Source organism: Hibiscus syriacus, unplaced genomic scaffold, assembly GCF_006381635.1.
Source record: "Hibiscus syriacus cultivar Baekdansim isolate YM2019G1 unplaced genomic scaffold, ASM638163v2 tig00110954_pilon, whole genome shotgun sequence".
In the NCBI taxonomy this organism is placed as follows: domain Eukaryota; kingdom Viridiplantae; phylum Streptophyta; class Magnoliopsida; order Malvales; family Malvaceae; genus Hibiscus; species Hibiscus syriacus.
The window spans coordinates 627,878-653,395 of record NW_024062931.1 but is presented as its reverse complement, the minus strand read 5'-3'; the positions used below and the strand labels follow the sequence as shown (position 1 = coordinate 653,395).

General features: G+C 31.5%; 1 protein-coding gene and 1 pseudogene across 1 annotated transcript; both read left to right on the top strand.

The window, feature by feature from the left end:
- The first annotated feature begins 5,685 nt into the window (after positions 1-5,685).
- Positions 5,686-5,801, top strand: LOC120148238 (annotated as a pseudogene).
- A 2,606-nt stretch (positions 5,802-8,407) lies between these two features.
- On the top strand, positions 8,408-14,191 carry LOC120148150 (ubiquitin-activating enzyme E1 2-like). Its single transcript, XM_039161333.1, has 6 exons — positions 8,408-8,795; positions 9,347-9,564; positions 10,135-10,929; positions 11,899-12,767; positions 12,866-13,298; positions 13,440-14,191. Exons 1-6 carry the CDS (start codon positions 8,408-8,410, stop codon positions 14,034-14,036), a joined length of 3,300 nt encoding a protein of 1,099 aa, XP_039017264.1. The 3' UTR covers positions 14,037-14,191.
- Positions 14,192-25,518: the final 11,327 nt, after the last annotated feature.

The window sequence follows — 25,518 nt, the reverse complement described above, 5'->3', positions numbered from 1 at the left end:
CGGTTTCCCAAACAGCGGGCCAGCTGTTAATGACTTTGTTTTCATATTTTAGTTTAATAAATCCTGCTATTTACTTTCCAAAAAAAAAGTATTAGTTTTGGTCCTGATTCTTAAAATATAATATTTATTTCTTTTTCTTTTTTTTTTGCCAATTTGATTCTAATTCTAAAATTTAAAATTGAAAATTTTACTAAAAATTCAAAATATTTTTAAAATTTATAAAAAATTATGTTTTGAGTTTATTTTGCTCACTTATCATTAAAAATTAATAAAATATTTATGTCATAGTAAGATAATGTTTCATCAACTTAAAAAAATATCACATTAATATTATCATTGTGAGTGATCAAAACAGAATCAAAACATAACATTAAGTATATTTTTTAAATAAAATTATAATTGGGTGACCAAAACATAAATTAAGTGATATATAAATGACAAAATATAAAATTTACCCATTTGAAAAATATATAACACCATTTATTTCAAAGTCCATTTTCAATCCAGCCTTCATCATGTCGAACATACGTACATAATAAATCCTAAACCCTATTATTCACATGTATAAAAACTATATTCAGTAGACAAAACCCTCAACTCTGTATATAATTTTTTTACATAAAATATAATCTATCGTTTTTATTTATTTGAAACTTAGTTGGGTTGTAGGAAAAGCAATTTTTCTCTTATACTAAAGTACGTTGATGAACTTTCTTAATAGTTTAAGTGATTATAATGATAATATATGTTTAGAATCTTTTTTAACTATTTATAATGTACATACCATGTAGACGCAGCTGCTCAAATTTAAGACTTTAAAAAAAATAACACTCTTTAATTATTGAGACTACTTGATGGGTTCAATTATATTTGATTAATTTAAATAATAAATTCACTTATATATTTTATTTTATCCCTAAAACAATGCACATGTAAATAATATATCAATGTTCCATAATTCTTCCTACTTATCACAAATTTGAATAAAATTATGAAGTAAAAAAATTAAGCTAATTAATAAATAATAAAATCATTGATCTTGTAGCTCAGTTAGTCAGAGCATTGCTCTCATGAGTCAAAGGTCTTGAGTTATAATCTCTAGACTATTTTCTTTGCAATTGTTAGTGCTGAGTGATGTATTTATCTCGGATTAATAAAAAATGTATGTTTGAGAATACGTTGTTTGTATATTAAAAATTAATATACACTGATCTAATTGGACATGCACAAAATGAATGTACAAATGCGTGTTTGACATATAAAAGGAAAAAGAACGATTAAAATTTGAAATTAGTTTCTTGCTCTTAATGGTACATTTTTTATAACACATTGAATCCATTAAATGGATTGTAAATATTCTTGCTAATAAAAGAATTTGGGGCAAGTAAAATTTTGCTAATTTCTATTATATTAAATTTACTATCATTGGCACGCACACATTCATATATATTTAGTTGTGAACACCATTTTTTACTGGCCCAAGTTAAGCCAAGAAACAAACGACCCGGGACCCAACTATAGACCCGACCCGGGCCTAATCTAGCCTAGCTAGCAGCCGCCCCTCTCCCCCAACCGCTGGCCACCATTTCCTGCACCAACCAGAGGAAAGTTGGCCCTGCACGCCAGCCCCAACCTCACTCCACTGCAAAAACAAGAGAGAAGAAACAAGAAAAAATGATGATTTCATTTATGTAAAACAAGTATAAAGACCCCTGCGAAAAAAACAGAGAAGTCTCTCTAAAAGATACACTGTAATCCGATTTTTAAAGAAATAAACAACAGAGTTCCCAGGTTATTTTTTTCTCCTAATTTCGAAGGCCTTTCTCGTTTATTTTTCTTTGTTTTTTGTTACTGTTATTACTATTGGACCCAAAAAAAGAGGGTTCTTTTTTAGTTTTTTCGAATAAACAATATCTTTAGTTCTTTTTCTTTAAAAAAATAATACATATTTTGAAATAAAAACCCACAGTTCGAACAAAAAATAAATAGAAAATACGTAGTTTTTTTCAGTCTAACAACCAACGATCCCAGCATACTTACAGCAAATAATACGAAAAAATAAAAAAGGAGGGAATCGGGGTAACCTTGAATCGTCGGAGGAGTCACTGAAACCCGAAAAGCTGAACGGTCTCGGCCGTTTTCAATACGATGGAAGCCGTTTCGTATTAAACCGAGCCTAGATCCGTGACGAGGAGCCCGAAACGAGCCTTACTGTGAATTTTGGTGGCCAAGGGCCACCAGAGACGGCTGCCAGGCAGGCGATGACCAGACGACCGACGATGGCCGGATTCTATAGAGGGGAGAGCCTCTCTCTCTTTTTTAAACCGAAAAAATGAAAAAAAAAATATAAAAAAGGAGAAAATGTTGTATTTATAGAACAATTTCGAGGAAAATTGCTTTTTAGTCTACCAATAATTCCAGTATTTTTACAAAAAGGTCACTAGAAGGAACCGTTTTCAGAATTTTCCATTTCTCTTTGTTCTTTGTAATTTTTGGTATAATCTCTTTTTATTATCCTATTTTAGAGTATTTTTATACTTTGCTCATGTGTATTGATATTTTAATTTTTTTCAAATTTTTGTTGACTTATTTTGTAGTTTTTCCTTTTTATTTGAACATATTTTTTTAGACTTAAATAAATGATTTATTTTCCTTTAGGTCCCTCTAATTTCACACATGTTTTCTATTTTAGTCCATAATTTCAACACTTTACTTTTTTTGTATTTAGTGTTCTAGCCTTTTAATTTTTTTTGGATATAACAATAAGACAAGAATTAGAAATGACCATCCAGCTCAGTTGGTAGAGCACAAGGTTCTTAACCTTGAGGTCGTGGGATCGAGTCCCACGGAGAGCATTTCATAATTCGGAGGTCTCTTACGGAAGCTGCTCTCAACCTGGTGTTGGGGGTAGCCTACTATCTTACCTCCCCCTTACCCCATACATATGGGAAAAAGGGACAACCAATAAGACAATAATTAGCTAGAGGTTTGAAGATCTCGCAGCAGCGTGGAAGATAACTCCGAAGGTGGCTCTAAGAAAACAGTAGCATCAATGGGGGCTCTTCGACTCAAAGCATCCAGCCTATCCGCAACCATATTTTACTCCCTAAATACATGTGATACCTTTATGATCCACTCAAGTTCGAGCAGTTCATGGATTTTAGTAACCAAAGCACTCCCCAGAAGCGCAACCGAAGAAAAAGTGCAGATCTTCATAACCTCTAGATTATCGGTTTCCAGTTCAATTTTTCAAATTCCTAGCCTCCAAGCATGCAACAAGAGATCATGAACACCCCACAACTCAGCGGTAAGAATCGAACACCTTCCTAGGCTACGCGTGAAACCAAAAATCCATTCTCCCTCAGAGTTGCGCAGAACACCTCCTGCAGCCGCCATATTATCACACGTTCTTACAACCCCATCCAAATTTCCCTTAATCCAACCCGTGGGAGGCTGAATCCAAGACAAAATACTTCTAGATATCGATGGACTAGAATTAGTGGTGCTAACCTTAGCAATCACAATATCATCAACAAAGCGATCGCAACGATAAATGAACTCCTCTCTTTCCACATAATTTGGATCAAAGAGAATACTACATCTTCGTTTCCAAAGGTGCCAACAGTAAACAGAGAAGTGAATATCTCAATTATCATTCATTCGTTCATACACTTCAGTAGCCCTTAAGTTACGTTCAATCCAAATCTTGTAAGGAAGAGCCAAGAACTCATTAAACTTCTCAGGCTTGATAACCCTTACCCACAGATTCATAGCCATACTGCAATGACGTAAAATATGGTCAGCATCCTCCCTAACAGCCCCACAAATCTTACAATCCACTAGGCTAGAAAGGTGCCAACGAGATCGTTCAGCATTGGTAAGAATTCGATCATGGAATAATAGCCAAAGAAAAGTACGAATTCTTTGTGGAACTTCTAGCTTCCAAATCAAACTCCATAGAGGATGTTCCTTACTATTGTCATCTAGCCTTTTAATTTTAATCTATATTTTTATTTACTTATTTAATATAATTATGATCGTTTATTTTTTTATTAATTTAGTCAAATTTACTATTATTTTGTATAATTAAGTCTACATTTATTTTAGTTTACTTTATTCACATGTAATTACCAAATAAGCTTACTTTCCATCCATTTTAGAATCATGTTAGCATTTGTATTTATTTCCTTTAATATTAGCCCATTAAAAATTATTCATCATATTTACATTTGCATTTACTTCATGGTAATAGCTAAACATTAATTGCATGAATATATGTTTATTTGTACAAATATGTTTGTATTAATTGTATGGGATTAACAATTATTCTCCTATGTTTACGTGTATATGTATGTATATATCTAACTTTCTATTATTTTATTATCATCAAATGTTGTGATATGTTTTTACTATATTCACATTATATTTTACATTTATTAAATATATCTTATATTACTTATATTATATTAGGTACATATTACTTGTTTTTATTTATGAATATATCGAACACATTTTATTAGTTTATAATAATATATTACATTGAGAGTATATGATAATATAATTACTTATCCTTAGCATTTACCTTAATATTAATTTTAATTTAGTCACTCGACTCCTTAATTATTCGATTCATAATTAATTTTTAAATTTAAACGAATTCTTAATTTGGTTCTCGCTTTTGCTCGAAGTCCCGAATTAATTATTCGAATTACACAAATAATTAAAATTTAATAGGTTAATATTTTCGAGCCTTCATTTTATGCTTAATTTCAAACTGAGTCCCTTAATTTAGAGAATAATTTGAGTTGGCCCTCGCCTCAATGCTCGAGGGATCATCTCGGTTATTCGATCTGATAATTGATTAAAATCAAATAGGGTTAATATTAGAGTCTACACTTTTAGGTTTATGCCTCTAGGTCCTTTAATTTTCATAATTTGACACCTTAAGCTAGAAAAACCTTTAATTTACCTAAGCTTAATTAGAATTAAATAACAATTTGTTTGATTGCATTATTTTTTTAAACCTAAGGCAATGTTCACTTATTAGAGAATTAATGGTATATTTCCTGTAAGTATGCTCAGGGGGTGACTATTGGTGATTCTCGAAATAAGTCGACATCCTTCTCAAAGACCGCATCGTGATTTTCTAAAAACGAGGCAATATTCAGTTATTAGGCACAATAGTTGATCTCCCGCATTTACGATTGGGAGCGAATGTTATCAGTCTCAATAAACTAATACCCTTTTCAACTTTGCATCCGTAATGATTTTCAAATTAAATAAAGATCGAACTTAAATTTCCAATTTTAAATATAGGGTAATCAACTAGGTACCAATTTTTGGGCGCTTGTGGGGGTGTTAATCCTTCCACACGCGTAACTGACTTCCGAACACGATTTCTAGATTTTCACAGACCTTAAAACTTACATTTTTATAAAATTAAAATATTTTATTAAACTCACTTGGTTTTTACGGTGTCCCAATCGTGCCTTAAATGATTGGTGGCGACTTCTCACATTTCGAAATTCTTTTTCAAAAGAGAAAACTCCCGGGTCGGTATCAATCTTTCCCTGCCCAGACGAAAAACGGTGTCGACATTAGTAAACAAACCCTCAATTCTGTATATAATATTTTTTTACCTAAACTATAATTTATCATTTTTACTTGTTTGAAACTTAGAAAATTGAGTGCGATCATACCAGCACTAATATATCAGATCTCATAAGAACTCCGGAGTTAAGCGTGTACGGGCGATAGTACTAGGATAAGTGACCTCTTGAGAAGTCCTTGTGTTGCATCCCTCGTTTTATGCACGAACCAACTTACTTCAGTGGTTAAAAAAATCGTTGTTGTTTATAGAGGTCAAGGGTTCGAGCACCAACAGCTGTCGCCCTGTGGTTAAAGGAATCGTTGTTGCTCCTAAAGGTCACGGGTTCGAGCACTAGCAGTTGTCGCAGGGTGATTGAGCATACATTGTGAAATGGTTGAGAGTATTTAGATCAGATACAACTTCGTAATCACCTTAGTTTGATCTAAAAAAAAGAAACTTATAAAGTTTGATTGTAGGGAAATCAAGGTTTATCTTATATTAAAGTATGTTGATTAACTTTTTTAATAGTTTGGCTAATTAAAATGGTAGCATATGTTTAGAATCTTTTCTAACCATTTACAATACACACATATTGTAAACACAATTACTCGAATTCAAGACTTTAAAAAAATAATAATACTCTATTTAATCTCGACCATCGAGATTACTTGATGGTTCAAGCATGTTGATTAATTTAATAATAAATTCACTTGTATATTTTATTTTAAATAAGATGTTTTTATGTAGTAGTCGTGATAGATCAAAGATTACAGTTACAGGTCTTAGAACTAATTTTAGTATTATGGAAATAGACCCAATAGTTAAAATTTATTTTAAAAGAACTAAAAATATAATTGTTTTACACGTTCCACCTACATCCAATCTTCGCACATAGATACGACTTATTTGACTTTTCATTACACCATAAGTAGTCGTGATTATCTAACAATGACCCACGTCAAACAATAGAACAACAATAAATGTTGGCATAACATTACTTATGTAAAAAAATAGGCACATGTGTATCTTTAAAAAATATATTTGTTTTATTTTTTGGTTGATTTCCTTGTTACAAGGCTTCGTTTTGACCAATTAGGATCGACCCGCTTCACATACCTAATTTTGGTGGGTGAGTCTTCCAGTGGAGATTTTCTGCATACACATGAACTCGAACTCAAGACCTTGCTTAAGTGTAAATTACATATTTGGTCATTTACCTATTATTTAATTTTTCTTTAATAACTAATTATTTTTTAAAAGAGCATAATTTTTACGTTTTGGTTCTATTTTATTTGGAAATATAAAAAAATGTTAAAAATAAAAATTTAATTATGGTTAAAGAATCAAATGAGATATTTTTATTAATTTAACATGTTACATTATCTCTTTAATAATAGTTAATAGTGTGTACCTATTTTATAACAAAAATCAAAGTTTAATATTCATTATGTAATTTTTAAAAATTTAATATATGCTCATATTATTTTAAACATAATTTAATGATTATTTATAAATTTTATCTTATAAATTAATAGTGCATTTCAAATATTCTAGAATTTTCCCTATTCTTCTATTGTTTTTTTATTATTAATATGGGTAAATATAAGGTAATAATTGTTAAAATATAACTTTTAACCTTTTGATGTTGAACACTTACACCCTTGATATCTAGGGATGAGTGTTCGATCGAATTGAGTCAAAAAATTTGAGTTATTTAAGTTGACAAATCCTATTTTACAATTTCGAGTTGACTTGAAATTTTTTCGAGTCGAGTTTATAAAATTCGAGTCAAATCGAGTGAAGTCGAATTTTTGTTTAAATTTAATTACATATATATAACAATCCATTCATATGTGATTTTTGATAAAAAAAATACAATACATATATATTTGTTCATATTTGTTCATATGTAATATACATATATCATATTGAAAAATTCAACTTAAACTTGAAAATTAATCCATTATTTATTAAAAATTTTGAAGTTATTTGAACTTGAAATTTTCTCAAGTCGAGTTTATGAAATTACAATTTGAAGTCATTTTGAGTAAGTTTTTTCAAGTCAAAAAAGTCGATTTTTCAAATCGAGTCTAGTTTGACTCAAACCCGAATCCACTATTGATATTTTCAAGTCGAGTTTTTGAAATTCACTATTAATATTTATGATTCTCGAATAACAATTCATCTACTACGGAATCCAATTACTTCGTGTCCCTAGTCTTCTATTGGTGATTGTCTTAATCGGTGTTCTTTATTTGCTGTTTTCTTTTTGAAATCTTTGAATCAATTGAATGCCAAGTTAGGTTTTGTCGTGGGCTTTATAATTTCAGTTTCGATCTTGGTGGGTATTTCTACCAAAACTTTGTTCCTCTCGTCGACAAACATGCTTATTAAAATAGGGTAAAATATGCGGATAGTTCCCTATATTTTTTATTTGATCGATTTTGGTTACTAATTTAAAAATTAAGGGTAATGATCACTAACATTATTGTTACGTTCGATTCTAGTTCCTTAACCATTAATTTTCGTTAACTCCTTTTGTTTAAGTCCCTAACATAGCTAAGAGATTAAAATCAAATGGGATTTAATAGATGAGAGATTAAAATTAAATGAATCGATAATATTAGAGACTAAAATCAAATATATAAATAATATTAGAGGTCATTCCCCCTTAATTTTTAAATTGGTGATCAAAGTTGATAAAAGCGAAAACATAGGAGACTATATGCATAGTTTGCCCTAAAAATATTCTATTGTGGTGGCATTACCGTAATTTCAATTGGTTTCTGTGGTCTTTTCGGCAGTTCACCTATCTATATGCTTCCTAGAAAGAGAAGTGCTTCTGATGAAAGAATGGTTATAGAAGTTGATCCCGAAACTTCCGGCAACACCAACCACAAGGGTGCATCCGCATCATCCTTCAAGAAGCACCGCCTTGATAGCTCCACCATCGCTGCCGCGGATAACGAATCGACGGCCAGGAACGGCGGTAATAGTGTAATAGTAGGAGGAATCGGATATCGCAGTAATAGTAGGGTTGTTGGATCTTCACCATCGACCATGGCTCTTGGCGATGCGAATCATGCTGAAATCGATGAGGATCTGCATAGCCGGCAGCTAGCTGTTTATGGCCGTGAGACTATGAGGCGGCTTTTCGCGTCGAATACTCTTATATCCGGGATGCAGGGTCTTGGTGCTGAGATTGGTGTGAATTTTTCGAACTTAGATTTTTTTATCTTTTTTTTTTCTTAATTTTTAACTGGTTTGTATCGAATCAGAGGCATAATTGCATTTCCTTTTGATCAAGATAGATCCAGTTGAATTTCGATAGACTGTTTGTACAGAATTATGCGTTGTAAAAGCTGATTAGATTTTGATGAATTGATATTTAGGGTTTTAAAATTTGTTTTGTCTTGTTTATAATGATTTCATTTGCTGGGTCGTGTCTTTCTCCGAATTTTCTTGTGAAAACTTTGGTATTTGAGGTTCTAAGTGATCGTTGAAAATTACCAGCTTAAAATTATTTTAGAACTCAATACATCTATGAACTTTTATGGAATTCATGATTGCTCCCGCCCCTGGGTTCAAAACTATGTTTCGGTTACCTTGTATGATTTATATATGATAGTTATTGATTAACGCCCCATTTTATTGGCATGGTTGGGATCTTGATGTCTTATATTTGTTTGGTACATTTTTCTTGCAGCATCAGGGCTGATTTTTCCACTGATACTTTTATGTATTTTGCTTGTGAAGCAAAATATCTTATTCTTGCTGGTGTCAAGTCTGTGACTTTGCATGATGAAGGGGCATTGCAGTTGTGGGATTTGTCCAGTAACTTTGTGTTCTCTGAGAGGGATGTTGGTAAAAACAGGGCTCTTGCCTCTGTCCAAAAATTACAAGAACTTAACAATGCAGTGATCATTTCCACCTTAACAACAAAATTAACAAAGGAACAACTTTCTGACTTTCAGGTACTTCCTCATCATTGGATCTCTCCAAATTTATATTTGATTACCATGTTATATTATATTCGAAGTATTAAAGGTTAACTGAATCTAGGATTGTTCTCTTACGTTTCATAAGAAACCTACGGAAGTAATGCTGAAGCTTGACCAAATAATCTCAAAATTCAACTATTTACATATTTGGTTAGGAGTAAAACTAAGTTAAGGGGTGGTTCCAAAATAAGGAACTTAAAACAAGGATAAGTTAAGGACAAGCTACGTAAAAGATTATCAAATTATTGCAGAAGTAGTAATAATTTGCATAATTTTTGTTATAATTTACATAATTGATAATACTTTACATAAGTTGGCCTTATCGTTATTTTAAGTTCCTTGTTCTAGAATTACCCTAAGTTCAGGTACTTATAAGCTGGGAAGAGATTGGATGTAAAAGAAAATCTGGGAAAGTGTGTTTACCCTACAAAGTGTTCAATTTAATATAAATCCTTGCTCTAAATTACATTTCTAATTTTGATGATTTTTATGTTCTCTGCATATTTCATCCGTGTGACTAGTCTTCATCGTTGTTTTGTTCAGGTTGTTGTATTTACTGATATCAGTTTCGAGAAAGCCATTGAGTTCAATGATTACTGTCATACTCATCAGCCTCCCATAGCTTTCATCAAGGCTGAAGTTAGAGGTCTTTTTGGTTCTATATTTTGTGATTTTGGACCTGGGTTCACTGTGGTTGATGTTGATGGAGAGGATCCTCACACAGGTATAATTGCGTCCATTAGCAATGACAATCCGGCACTTGTATCATTTGTTGACGATGAAAGGCTTGAGTTTCAAGATGGGGATCTTGTTGTCTTCTCTGAAGTTCATGGAATGACGGAGCTAAATGATGGAAAACCAAGGAAGATTAAGAGTGCAAAGCCATATTCATTTACTCTTGAGGAGGACACCACTAGTTTTGGTAGGTATATAAAAGGTGGAATTGTCACCCAAGTGAAACAGCCCAAGGTATTAAATTTTAAACCATTAAGAGATGCTCTCAAAGACCCTGGTGACTTTCTACTGAGTGATTTCTCAAAGTTTGACCGTCCACCTCTGTTACACCTGGCATTCCAAGCATTGGATAAGTTTGTCTCTGGTTTGGGACGTTTTCCTGTTGCTGGTTCAGAAGAAGATGCTAATAAGCTTATTTCTATTGCCGGTAACATTAATGAGAGTTTGGGAGATGGAAGGTTGGAAGATATCAACCCAAAACTTTTGCGATTCTTTTCCTTTGGTTCCAGGGCTGTACTAAATCCTATGGCTGCCATGTTTGGTGGAATTGTAGGACAAGAGGTTGTCAAAGCATGCTCTGGAAAGTTCCATCCCCTCTTTCATGTTAGTGTTCATTATTCCTTGTGTTAATTGCTTTTTAGTGAAATGATTAGCCATTACCTTACTGAGTTCTCCATTTCATACAAGCCAGTTAAGCATGGTGGACCTATTGGTGCTACTCATTTTTCTAGGTTCATGCGTCTGAAATAAAGTTCATTTCTGCATCTTCAATACCCAATCTGGTGTTTACTTTGAAGAGACATTTTGCCTGCTCCACTTTTAGTATCTTTAGTTAATCCCAATTTTACATTCTTTAAGTTATTATATTATATTCTGAGACTTTCATTTGCTTGTATTTTAAATAGAGGCTTTGAATTTTTCATTTACTATTAATATAGTTAAAGAGGCCAATGGTTTGGTAATTTGATATATTGTCTTAACTACCTCTGATTGACTTGATCTGTAACTTGAGTTTATCAATGTACTGAAAGATTGTCAGCAGTGTTGTAATTTTCTAACATTGTAAGTTGGGGTAGTGAAAGATCTAAGATCTTTGGATTCTAAATCTCAAAATTTCGACCCCAACCAAATTTAGAGAAACTGGACACACTTCTGATTTAGCGAAAGTATACCTTATTTTGACATAACCTCGATCTCAAACTTTTAGAATTGACTCCACTCACCCTTAAACATGAATTGTTGGAATTATATGTGCCTTGATCAATTTTCTTTGGGTACTAAACAAGAAGGTAAAATTTGTTTGGTTTTAACATAGAAGAGGAAGAGGAGTTATCGGATTAACAATTTAATTGAGTCTTTCGAAACGAAAGGAGCTATACTTAATGGCAGGATGGAATACCTTGAGTTGTAGCTCAAACATCTTTTTGAAGCCATTAAACCTACCCATCTTCCTCCTTTTTATTATTACCACAGATACTTGAAAACAAGATTTTAATAATTTTTCTTTACAGCTGATTGAAACTCATACACCCCACTTTCTCAGTTCTAATTTTCTACTATTTGATTCTACAGTTCTTTTATTTTGATTCTGTGGAGTCCCTTCCAACCGAGCCCAGGGACCCTAGTGATTTCAGGCCAGTAAATAGCCGTTATGATGCACACATTTCAGTGTTTGGGTTCAAGCTCCAAAAGAAACTGGAGGAAGCTAAAGTGTTTATCGTGGGGTCTGGTGCACTAGGTTGTGAGTTACTAAAAAATATTGCTCTGATGGGAGTTTCATGTGGTAACCAAGGAAAGCTGACAATCACCGACGATGATGTTATTGAGAAGAGCAACCTCAGCAGGCAGTTTCTTTTCCGGGATTGGAACATTGGGCAGGCCAAATCCACAGTTGCTGCTTCTGCTGCAGCATCAATAAATCCTTGTTTAAATATTGAAGCTTTGCAAAACCGTGTGGCTCCTGAGACCGAAAACGTATTTGATGATACCTTCTGGGATAATTTAACTGTGGTTATTAATGCATTGGATAATGTAAATGCCAGGCTTTATGTTGATCAGAGATGTTTATATTTCCAGAAACCACTTCTCGAGTCTGGAACCCTAGGTGCTAAATGCAACACACAGATGGTTATTCCTCATCTAACTGAAAACTATGGTGCTTCAAGAGATCCACCCGAGAAACAAGCTCCAATGTGCACCGTACACTCATTTCCTCACAATATTGATCATTGTTTGACCTGGGCTCGGTCTGAGTTTGAGGGTCTTCTTGAGAAAACTCCTGCTGAAGTGAATGCTTATCTGTCGAACCCAGTTGAATATAAAGCTGCACAAAGGAATGCTGGCGATGCTCAGGCCAGAGATAATTTGGAACGTATTCTTGAATGTCTTGAAAAAGAAAAGTGTGTGACATTCCAGGATTGTATCACCTGGGCTCGTCTAAGGTACTTTTGATATTTGATCTAATCATGTGTAGTATCGAAGGTAGTGCTTTGTTGCATAATTGCATTTATTTCTGACCTTATCCTTCTTTTCTGCTCAGATTTGAGGACTATTTTGTGAACCGTATGAAGCAGCTGATTTATACGTTTCCTGAAGATGCTGCAACCAGTACTGGGGCTCCCTTCTGGTCTGCCCCAAAACGATTCCCTCACCCACTTCATTTCTCAGCAGCTGATTTGAGCCACCTGCAGTTTATTATGGCTGCTTCTATTCTTCGAGCTGAAACATTTGGCATTCAAATTCCTGATTGGGTTAAGCAACCAAAGATGTTGGCAGACGCTGTTGACAAAGTGACAGTCCCAGATTTCCAGCCAAAGAAAGATGCGAAAATCGTAACAGATGACAAGGCTACCACTCTTTCTACTGCATCTATTGATGATACAGCAGTTGTCAATGAAATCATCTTCAAGTTAGAACTTTGCACAAAAAAATTGCCTCAAGGATTCAAGATGAAACCTATTCAGTTTGAAAAGGTTGGTTGTTGTATTTCTTGTTCTGATTATTTAGCTGTATATCATTTGGGTATGCTTTTCACTTTTGAAACTTGTGGAACTGTAACAAATGCTTTTCCATAGTAATAATAATAATAATAATACCAACTCGTGAATTTGCAGGATGATGACACAAACTACCACATGGATCTAATAGCTGGGCTAGCAAATATGAGGGCCAGGAACTACAGCATTCCCGAGGTGGATAAGCTCAAAGCCAAGTTTATTGCTGGAAGAATCATCCCTGCAATTGCTACCTACACGGCTATGGCCACAGGTCTCGTCTGTCTGGAGCTTTACAAGGCTCTTGATGGAGGACGCAAACTGGAGGACTACCGCAACACTTTTGCAAACCTTGCATTGCCTCTGTTCTCTATGGCCGAGCCAGTTCCACCCAAAGTCATCAAACACGGTGACATGAGCTGGACTGTTTGGGACCGGTGGATCCTTAGAGACAACCCAACATTGAGAAAACTCATCCAATGGCTCAAGGACAAGGGCTTGAATGCCTACAGCATATCTTATGGAAGTTGCTTGCTGTATAATAGCATGTTCCCACGACACAGGGAGAGAATGGACAAGAAGATTGTAGATATAGCCCGGGAAGTGACAAAGGCCGAATTGCCTCCGAATAGAAAGCACCTGGATGTCGTTGTGGCTTGTGAAGACGATGATGACAATGACATCGACATACCTCAGGTTTCAATGTACTTCAACTAAGGTTATTCTCACAGACATTGCTGCTTGGGGTTGTTTACCGAGGATGAAACTGTTACAATGTTGTTATTACTATTGACCAGCCAAGATGGATATTTTTCACAGTAAATTCATCGTAACATAGTCTCCTATATGATGATCTTCTCTAATTACTTGGTTTTCATCTGGTCTTGTGGAGCGATCTTCTCATTTATCAAGTGGAAAGATACCCTATAGATTGCTTGCATTTGTATCGGTTAGGCGTATTAGCTGTCTTGTGTTTAAGAAGCACTTTTGCTTCAATTTTTTTTTATTTTAAACAAAAATCAAATTAGAATAGGTAAAACCAATCAAGTTAAATATAGAAAAAAATTAAATTAATCAAATGATTCGGAAAGAGTCTACGGTAAAACTTAGCAAAAAAAAAATTAATTAGAAAAAAGGAGCATTTATCAGAAAAGTTGAAAAATGAAATCAACTTGGATTTTTTTTTAAATAGTGCGGAAGTTAGGCAAATAGAAAAATAAAATAAAGTAAATATCTTTTCCGTTAAAAATAAATTAAATAGTGCGAAAGATACCTATAAATTGCTTGTATTTGTATCGGTTAGGCTTATTTAACTGTCCCGTGTTTAAGCACTTTTGCTTCAAAAAAGTTTTTTTTTAAAAAACAAAAATCAAATTAGAATAAGTAAAACCAATTAAGTTAAATATGAAAAAAAAATCAAGTTAAGCAAATGATTAGGAAGAGTATACGATAAAACTTAGCAAAAAAAAAAAGAAAAAAGGAATATTTATCAGAAAAGTTGAAAAATGAAATCAACTTTAGAAAAAGATTTTTTTAAAATAGTGCGGAAGTTAGGAAAATAGAAAAATAAAAATAAAGTAAATATATTTTCCTTTAAAAATAAAGCAAATAGTGCGAAAGATACCTATAGATTGCTTGTATTTGTATCGGTTAGCCCTTGCTTAAGAAGCACTTTTGCTTCAAAAAGTTTTTTTTTTAAAAACAAAAATCAAATTAGAATAAGTAAAACCAATCAAGTTAAATATGAAAAAAATTAAGTTAAGCAAATGGTTAGGAAAGAGTCTACTGTAAAACTTAGCAAAAAAAATAATTAGAAAAAAGAAGCATTTATTAGAAAAGTTGAAAAATGAAATCAACTTTGGAAAAAGAAATTTTCTTAAAATAGTGCGGAAGTTAGGCAAATAGAAAAATAAAAATAAAGTAAATATCTTTTCCTTTAAAAATAAAACAAATAGTGCAAAAGATATCCTATAGATTGCTCGCAGTTGTATCGGTTAGGCTTATTAGCTGTCCTGTGTTTAAGAAGCACTTTTACTTCAAAAAGGTTTTTTCAAATGATTAGGAAAGAGTCTACGATAAAACTTAGCAAAAAAATAAAAAATAAAAAGGAGCATTTATCAGAAAAGTTGAAAAATGAAATCAACTTTGGAAAAAGAAATTTTTTAAAATAGTGCGGAAGTTAGACAAATGGAAAAATAAAATAAAGTAAATATATTTTCCTTTAAAAATAAAGTAAATAGTGCAAAAGATACCTTATAGATTGCTTGCATTTGTAGCGGTTAGGCTTATTAGTTGTCCTGTGTTTAAGAAGCACTTTTGCTTCAAAAAGGTTTTTTTTAAAAAAACAAAAATCAAATTAGAATAAGTAAAACCAATCAAGTTAAATATGGAAAAAAATAAGTTAAACAAATGTAGGAAATAGTCTACGATAAAACTTAGCAAAAAAATAAAAAGTAACATTTATCAGAAAAGTTAAAAAATGAAATCAACTTTGGAAAAAGAAATTTTTTAAAACAGTGCAGAAGTTAGACAAATGGAAAAATAAAATAAAGTAAATATCTTTTCCTTTAAAAATAAAGTAAATAGTGCAAAAGATACCTTATAGATTGCTTGCATTTGTATCGGTTAGGCTTATTAGCTGTCATGTGTTTAAGAAGCACTTTTGCTTCAAAAAGATTTTTTAAAAAACAAAAATCAAATTAGAATAAGTAAAATCAATCAAGTTAAATATGGAAAAAAATTAAGTTAAGCAAATGATTAGGAAAGAGTCTATGATAAAACTTAGCAAAAAAAATAATTAGAAAAAATGTGCATTTATCAGAAAAGTTGAAAAATAAAATCAATTTTGGAAAAATAATTTTTTAAATAGTACGGAAGTTAGGCAAATAGAAAAATAAAAAAAAGTAAATATTTTTTCCTTTAAAAAATAAAGCAAATAGTGCGAAAGATACCCTATAGATTGCTTGCATTTGTATCGGTTAGACTTATTAGTTGTCATGTGTTTAAGAAGCACTTTTGCTTCAATTTTTTTTAAAAAAAAACAAAAATGAATAAGTAAAACCAATCAAGTTAAATATGAAAAAAAATTAAGTTAAACAAATGATTAGAAAAGAGTCTACGATAAAATTTAGCAAAAAAAGAAAAGAAAAGAAAAAAAAGGAGCATTTACAAGAAAAGTTTAAAATGAAATCAATTTTGGAAAAATAATTTTTTTAAAATAGTGCGGAATTTAAGCAGATAAAAAAATAAAAATAAAGTAAATATCTTTTCATTTAAATCCACAGTCGGTTTTGATTTCTTAATTTGGGTGACTCCTCTCTTTTCTCCTTCAAAACAAAAGTCCCTTCCAAAGAAAAAGAATCTCACAAACAAAAAGTATTCCTTGTTAGAAAATAAGAGTACCTATTAAAAATCTTAAAAGTAAAAAAATAGTATCTTTTTATTAATACTAAATATAGTAATTAAGAAAAGTAATACGAAAGAATCCTAACTTGTCCTAAGTAAATAATGGAAAGTATAAAGCTGAATTTAATCCCAAATAATCGATAAAATAATTAGTAATAAATTCAAATTCCCGAATTACGCTTGTATCAAACTTTCTGCACGCGTTGATTCACTAAAATGAGTATATCCTAAGTTCCATATATCAGATTGAGGCGTTTCGAAATGCGTTGGAAAATTATCTAAAAGCCAATTCTATCTTAAGAAGACATAATGCCCTGAAAACGTTTGGATCTTGCTTGAAAATTTGTTTCAACTCGGTTAATGTTCCAGACTTCAAAATCAACTTTAATAAAAATGTTTGGGCCTTGAAAAAAAACTAGACCGGACAAAAATCGAATATTACAATTTTTTATTTAATTTTGTAAACAAGCATTAACTTTTAAAAATCGTCAACAAATTTTTATATATCGTCATTATTTCATTTAATGGTGCATTTGATTAACGGAATACAAGATTATCTTTGGAAATAAAATTATTCTAATGTAACATTAATCTGAGAATTTTGTATTACCATATTTGATTTGTTTAGCAAGAATGTAAACTTAGAGTGTTTGGTTCGAGGAGGAATATAAGATTACTTAAGTGCATGTTTTACCAAATTATCCTTATGATATATATTTTTTAACAAGTTAAATTTTAATATTAAATTATAAATATTTGAATGAAAATTTATAAAAGTATTTTAATTGTTACACTATCTAAGTTTAAAGTAAAATACATTTAACATATAATTATTATAATTAGTATATCAAACTTATATTTTTAAATAAATTTTATAAATATCATATTTATTTATAATATAATATAATAATATAATATAATATAATATAATATAATATAATATAATATAATGATCTCAAGTGGACAAATATATTATATTTAATGAATAAGATATACATTTTAATAACTCAAAATTAAATATTATTTTAAATAATTAAACTTTTTACATTAATAATATTTTCACCTCTTAAGATTATAAAATAATTATTATAAGAATAAAAAAAAATTAACTACTCAAATTTATTAATATTTTATTAAATTAAACTCTTTGTTATATTATTATTATTATTAACTTGACAATTTTGAGAAAAACACGAAGAATAAGAATTGAGAATGATTCATATAAAAAGAATTCATTATTTTATAGGTATTTATGTCCAAAATGGTGAGAATTATTCATTACGTAAAAATTTGAAGGTAATGACAAGTTTCATCATTTTAACTAAAAAATACTACTATTGATAATAAATTATTACTTGATAATGATTTTTTTGCGAACCAAACGTCTCTTAACAGTAATGATATTTAAGGATCGAACTGCTCATTTAAACTTAAAAATCACTTAAAATATAAGAAAATATAGACAAATATAAAACAAGGAAAATAAATTTGGACAATATTTAAAATTATTTTATATTAGGACTAGCCTTTGCTAAAATATTTTTTATCTCTTTTTGTCCACACTACTTGATTAGGGATTGTCAATCGGGCAAGATACACGACGAGATGCTCTCTGTGCACTTATCTCCACTAATAATTTTTATTTTTATCCATGCATCACAACTAGGGATGGGCATGGGTCGGGTTGGGTATGGTTTTTGGTCCACCCGACCCAACCAAAACAATATTCCACCGACCTGACCCCGACCCGATATATAACTTAAAAACCCGACCCGAAATAATAATAATAATATTATTATTTTATTCAATAAAAACAATGATTTAATTGAAAAAATAATATATAGAGGGATATTACTGTTATTATTCTTAAATATATAAGATAAAATTATATTTTTTCGGGTTAGGTCGGGTATTTTTTACGCTAAACCCGACCCGACCTGAACCCAAATTAAAAAAAAAACCCTGACCCGATCGGGTCAGAACCTATCGTGTTCGGGTCCCATGCCTATTCTTGTCCTATGATAGTAAATTAAAGAAAAGTGTAAACCACATGTTTATTATCTAAATTATTAATTTTAATCCGTTTTAATATTTAAACTTTTATTTTTTTTCAAATTCATACCTAAAGTTTACATTTTATTTCATTTTAGTGCACACTGTTAAAAACTTAAGTTTTTTTTTTCATTTTAGAACCCCATTAAAAAAATAACGTTAAGTTTTAAAATGACTTAATACAAAAATAAGTGCTTGAAATTTATCTCGAAAAATATTTTAGTGCCTAAAGAATTTTTGCTAAAAATAGGTGCCTAAAGTTTACTCCATTACACTTTTAAGTGTCCATCTCTAACTGCAGTTAAAAATCAATATCCAATTAAAACACAACATTTGTCTTTTTTATTTTCTGATAATTTCTTTAAATTATAATATAAAATAAAACAAAATTAAAAAATATCGTTTAATATTTATTAATTTTATTTTACTTTTAACCCTAAAGATAAAAATTCAAAAAAATTACAGTCGATTCTTCACCTTCCCTCCCTGTCTGAAACAGGTCATATCTTCCTTACCATTTCACCCTCAATTTTCCTCTTCAATAAATCCTTCAATGTATTGGTTTTGTTAGAGTAGGGTTTCGGTTGTCAAAAAAGGTTTCGATTGTCTAAAAGAGTTTATTCTCTTCCCTATTTTCTTCATTCGTAATCACATTTTAAACAACCCATAAATTTTAAAAAAAAATCTAACTTTGATTTAAAAAAATGTGATCAATTTGGGGTTTAGATTCATAGAACAAACCGAAGAAGCACCTAAGATTGAAAAAATCCATACACGATTGTGTGGTTAAGTTGCAAAAAACGAAACCCTAACTGCAGAGAAAGAAAAAGTTTCGAGCCAAGTTTATTAAGAGGTAAAGTTTAGGTATTTACATTGCTTAAGTTGTCTATTATTTTTTTTGTCATTTTGTAACCTAAATCAGAATCTAATGTTTTGATTTTGACAGCTTAGTGTGAATTTTAGATACAAAATTAAAGTTAATCTTATGATGTTGGGGAATATATTGACCAAGACCTAAGGTACATACATATTTAGAGAATATAAATATAAATTTATGTTTTACTCTGTGAATATAAGTGCTATGTGGACATTTGTGTTGATTAATAAACTATTAATAAATTAATTAGTGTTGATGATTACGTGGACATTTGTATTGATGATTAAAATATTAACAAATTGATTAGTATTAATGATTATATGGATACAAGTGCTCTGTAGATATTTGTGTTGATGATTTTGTGAACATAAATGTTTTGTGTACGTCGTGTTGATGATTTTGTGGACATAAATTTTATGTGGACATTGTGTTTCTATGGACATAAATGCTCTGTTAACATTGTTGTTACTAAGATTCTACTAACAGTAAAAAATTAAACTAATAATACAATGAACACTTGAAATATGTTTTACAGTAAAGTCTTAAAGTAATAATATAGCATAAGACTAAACGAATATAGTAAACTAATACAGTGTAAAATAATAAAGTAATACACTTTAATTTTGTTTCATGCAAAACAGTAACTTATTAAAATAGTAAACTAAAAAAGTATTAAACTAATTAAGTAGTAAACTAATAAATTATAAAACTAATTAAGTAATAAACTAATCAATTTCTAAACTAATAAAGTAGTAAATTAATAAAGTAATACACTTTAACTAATAAAGTATTAAACTAATAAAAATAATACACTTTAATAACATGTTAATGATATATTAAAATATTCCTTAATAACATGATAATAACATTTAACCTATTTGTTTTGTATTCATTTCATACAATGAATGCTACCAGTGGGTCAAATGCTGGTAGTGGGCCTAATGCTGGCAATGGTCATAATACTACTAGTGAATCATATGCTGGTAGTGGTCCTAATGTTGCTAGTGGACCTAATGTAGTAGTTGATGAGATCATTTATGAAGACTTAAATGATACTTATGGGAATAGTAGTTGGTTAGATTGGCTAGATAGAGACATGTTATTATCTGATGATGATGATAAGGAGGTAGTTGCAATTAAAAGTAAGTTCATACTAGACCAAAGGAAAACAAAAAATAGAATTGTCATTTTAGAAGACTTAGGAGTTGATGTTGAACATGAGAAGAGCGTATACATTTTTGCCAAGGAAAATAAAGTAGCTTTATAGGGTTTAACTAGTGGAGAAGAAACTGATTACTTAGACTATTCAGATGTTGATAGCTTTGAGACCGGGTTAAATAGTGATGTTGTTTGTAAGAAGAGTGGTAAGGTGTTTTTTTATACTTCAATTGTTGAACCTAACTTCCGGGTGGAAATGATAGTTGAATCTCAACAACAGTTTAAGGATGCTCTTTATGCTTATGTAATAGCTAATAGTTTTGATTTTAGGTTTGTTTCAAACATAAAAGAGAAATTAGGGGTGTGTGTAAGGGAAATGGATGTCCTTTTGTTATACAATTTTATTGGGATAAATCTGATGGATGTTACAAGATCAAGACATTAGTAACTGAGCAAAAGTGTTCCATGACTTTTAAAAACACAAGGGCGAACTATAAGTTGGTAGGGAAACACTTTCTTTGTAAGTTTAGGATTGTACCAAACTAAAAGATTGTAGAAATACAAAGGCTTGGTGGGGAGGATGTAACACCCACAGACCGATGCAGGTGACCGGATTCAATCCGGGCTTTCACATTAGGGCCACCGGAGCTACCCACCGTAAAAATCTCAGAAAATTTAAAATTTATGTTAAAACACGTAAAATCATAAAACAATTTATAAATAAAAAAGTAAAATGTACCAATATTAAAAAATAAAACAGATTTCAGACTCGTATATAAAATAAAATACAACCTACATGCCCCATAATCACATGTACCGTACTCCACAAGCAACACCAGTGAAACTCCTTTACTGATGTCAATAGCTGCACTGGTACGGTTTTTTTAACCTGAAATGCTGAGTAAAAGAGTGAGCTACAAAACTACCAGATGATGCTGAAGGACATGCAGATAAATGGATATTATCTTGTTGATTCAGATGTCTACATGTTTTCGGGATAGACTATGGTTCCACTGGTATTTCCTTTGAGTAAAAGTAATGAAGTTTTCAGTTTATAGGAAACATTCAGAGTACCATGTTTTCAGGAGAATGGAATAGGATGTCTAGTATGTTCCAACTAAAAACTCATGAATGTATATATATATATATATATATATATATATATTAAATAATAACTGTTTAAAACATATTTCAAAACTATAGTAGAACCTTCCAACCGAACATCGTTATGCTGGACTGTTTCAGACCGGTAGATCCTTAGAGACAAACCAACATTGAGAGAACTCATCCAATGGCTTAAGGACAAGGGCTTGAATGTCTACAACATATCTCATGGAAGTTTCTTACTGTATAATAGCATGCTCCCACGACACAGGGAGAGAATGGACAAGACGATTGTAGATATAGCCCGGGAAGTGACAAAGGTCGAATTACCTCCGAATAGAAAGCACCTGGATGTCGTTGGGGCTAGTAAAGACGATGATGACAATGACATCGACATACCTCATATTTTTATCTACTTCAGCTAAGGCTATTCTTACCGACGTTGTTGTTTGGGGATGTTTACCAAGGATGAAACTTTTACAATGTTGTTATTACTATCGACCAACCAAGATGGATATTTTTCACAGTAAATTCATTGTAACATAGTCTCCTATATGACGATCTTCTCTAATTACTTGGTTTTCATCTGGTCATGTGGAGGGATCTTCTCATTTATCAAGTGGAAAGATAACCTATAGATTGGCATAGTTGTATCCTGTGTTAAGAAGCACTTTTGATTCAAAATTAAAAAAAAAACAAAAATCAAATTAGAATAAGTAAAACCAATCAAGTTAAATATGAAAACAAATTAAATTAAGTAAATGATTAGGAAAGTGTCTACGGTAAAACTTAACCAAAAAATAATTAGAAAAAAGAAGCATTTATCAGAAAAGTTGAAAAATGAAATCAACTTTGGAAAAAGAATTTTTTTAAAAAAGTTGAAAAATGAAATCAACTTTGGAAAAAGATTTTTTTTAAAATAGTGCGAAAGTTAGGCAAATAGAAGAATAAAAATAAAGTAAATATCTTTTCCTTTAAATCCATCGTTGGTTTTCATTTCTCAATTTGGGTGACTCCTCTCTCTTTTCTTCTTCAAAACAAAAGTCCCTTCCAAAGAAAAAGAATCTCCCAAACAAAAAGTCTTCCTTGTTACAAAATAAGAGTACCTATTAAAAATCTTAAAAGGAAAAAAATAGTATATTTTTATTAATACTAGATACAATAATTAAGAAAAGTAATACGAAAAAAAATCCTAAATTGTCATAAGTAAATAATGGAAAGTATAAAGATGAATTTAATCCCAAATAATCGATAAAATTATTCGTAATAAATTCAAATTCCCGAATTAGGCTTGTATCAAAATTTCTGCACGCCTTGATTCACTAAAATGAGTATATCTTTAGTTCCAGATGTCAAATTGGGCCGTTTCGAAATGCGTTGGAAAGGTATCTGAAAGACAATTCTATGTTAAGAAGACGTAATGCCCTGAAAACGTTTGGATCTTGCCTGAAAATTTGTTTCAACTCGGTTGATGTTCCAGACTTCAAAATCAGCTTTAATAAAAATGTGTGGGCCTTGAAAAAAACTTGTTGAATACATTTTGATATTTCGATATAACAAATTAAGATAAATGGATTTGAAGATTTTCCAAAAGATTTTCTAAGTATATTCGATATAATTATTCGAATATAAAAATATTACTCCAAATCTTTCAAATGTCATTTTTAATCCTTACTCAAGTGTAAAATTAAGTTTTAATCTTAAAATAATTTCAAAATAATTTTACAAAGTATTTCGAACCATTTCAAAGCCAAAAATTCCAGAATGTCCAGAGGGAACCGATTCCCCCCAAGGGGGTACCGATTCCCCCCTGAATGGTTTGGCTCCGAGAAAAACAGAATGCTCGGAGGAACCGATTCCCCCCAAGGGGGTACCGATTCCCCCTGATTAACGGTCAAAATATTTGAATTTTACACTTAGGGAACCGATTCCCCATGAAAGGGTATCGATTCCCCCCATGCTCCAAGCTGTTTTATTAATTGTTTCACACTTAAACGACTCCAATAACTCCACTAATCATCCCCAACGTTCAGAATCAATTGAAGGTGTATTTAAACAAGCTTAGAAGCCATTGATCAACAACAAAAAACAAGTATCAACAAGAATCAAGAGAGAATCAAAGAGAAAGCATTAAACCTCAAGTTTGAGCATTTTCAAGCCTATTTCATTCAATATTCAATTTTGCTTTCAAGAACATTTATTGTGCTCAATTGTATTATTCTTGAGTGTTCTTTCTTTGTTCTAGAATTGTGCAAACATCTTGCCTTGTGAGGATTTTATTGTAAGTTTGCAAAATTTGTATTGTTCTCTTTGGGAGAAGAGTGTTCTCAAGAATTTGGGGTATAATTATTAAGGGATTTATAAGGTTACTCTTTGTCCTCAAAAGAAAGATAAATTAGTGAATTTGTGGAAAATCCTTAGTGTGGATAGCTAAGGTAGTGGACGTAGACTTTGGTTGAGAAAGTCGAACCACTCTAAATCACTACGCAATTACTTTCAATTTTCTGCATAAGATTCCACCAGAATTTTTATTTGCCAATTCACCCCCCTCTTGGCCATATTAATCGATCGATTAACTCAAAAATTGGTATCAGAGCCTCACTCATTTGAAGGTTTAATCGCCTCTTGAGTCGATTCGGGAAGAGTTACATCGATTATCAAGTCATCAATGACCTCTACTTTAAATTTCAACTCCGGTCTCGATTCGATGCCCGTCAACAAGCCTTCTTTCTTCAATAGAGCTAACTATGCTTATTGGAAGAATAGGATGATGTATTTCATTCAAGCAAGTGACATGGGAGCATGGAATGTTGTAGAAGACGGTTATATCAAACCTCTCACTCATCCAAGATTGTGGAGTGAAGGAGAGACAAGAATGTTCCAGCTCAACTCCAAAGCCATCCATATCACATTTTGTACTCTTGGACCAGATGAATATGGAAGAGTTTCATCTTGTACAACCGCCAAAGAAATATGGGATAAACTACAAGTCACTCATGAAGGTATCGATGAGGTAAAATAATCTAAAATTAGTCTTCTAACACATAGCTATGAAAATTTCAGGATGAAACCAAATTAATATATCAAAGCTATGACGGATAGATTCTCAAAGATTGTAAATGGTCTCAAATCATATGGAGAGATCATTCCAAACGAAAAGCTTGTGAGGAAGTTAGTTTACTCACTTCCAAAATCATGGCAATCCAAGAAGACGACAATCATCGAGGCTAAGAACCTAAAGTCCTTAACTCTTGAAGAGCTAATCGGTTCCCTCTTCACTCATGAAATGATGCTTGAAGATAAGGTGGACCTCGATAAGATTGACGAGACACCAAAGGAGAAGGAGAAGAAGAAAAACATTGGAGTTGCTTTCAAATCCACAAAAGATGAGAGTGATTCAGATGAAGATGACGATGACGAGGAAATGACATTGTTTGCCAAACGATTCAGAAAAATGATGAGACCTTACCGAGAAAGAAAATTCAAACGAAATGAAGGCCTCAAAAATAAACCAAAAGAGAAGGACCCTATCATTTGCTATGAATGCAAAAATCCGGGGCATGTCAAATATGATTGCCCACAATTGAAGAAGAAGGGTCAATC

What these genes read in the sequence shown, in the direction of transcription:
- LOC120148150 (XM_039161333.1), top strand. Translation starts at nt 8,408, where the DNA reads ATGCTTCCTAGAAAGAGAAGTGCTTCTGATGAAAGAATGGTTATAGAA. An exon ending in AGTTCCATCCCCTCTTTCAT is followed by an intron (nt 10,930 to 11,898) that starts GTTAGTGTTCAT and finishes TTGATTCTACAG; the next exon opens with TTCTTTTATTTTGATTCTGT. An exon ending in AACCTATTCAGTTTGAAAAG is followed by an intron (nt 13,299 to 13,439) that starts GTTGGTTGTTGT and finishes GTGAATTTGCAG; the next exon opens with GATGATGACACAAACTACCA.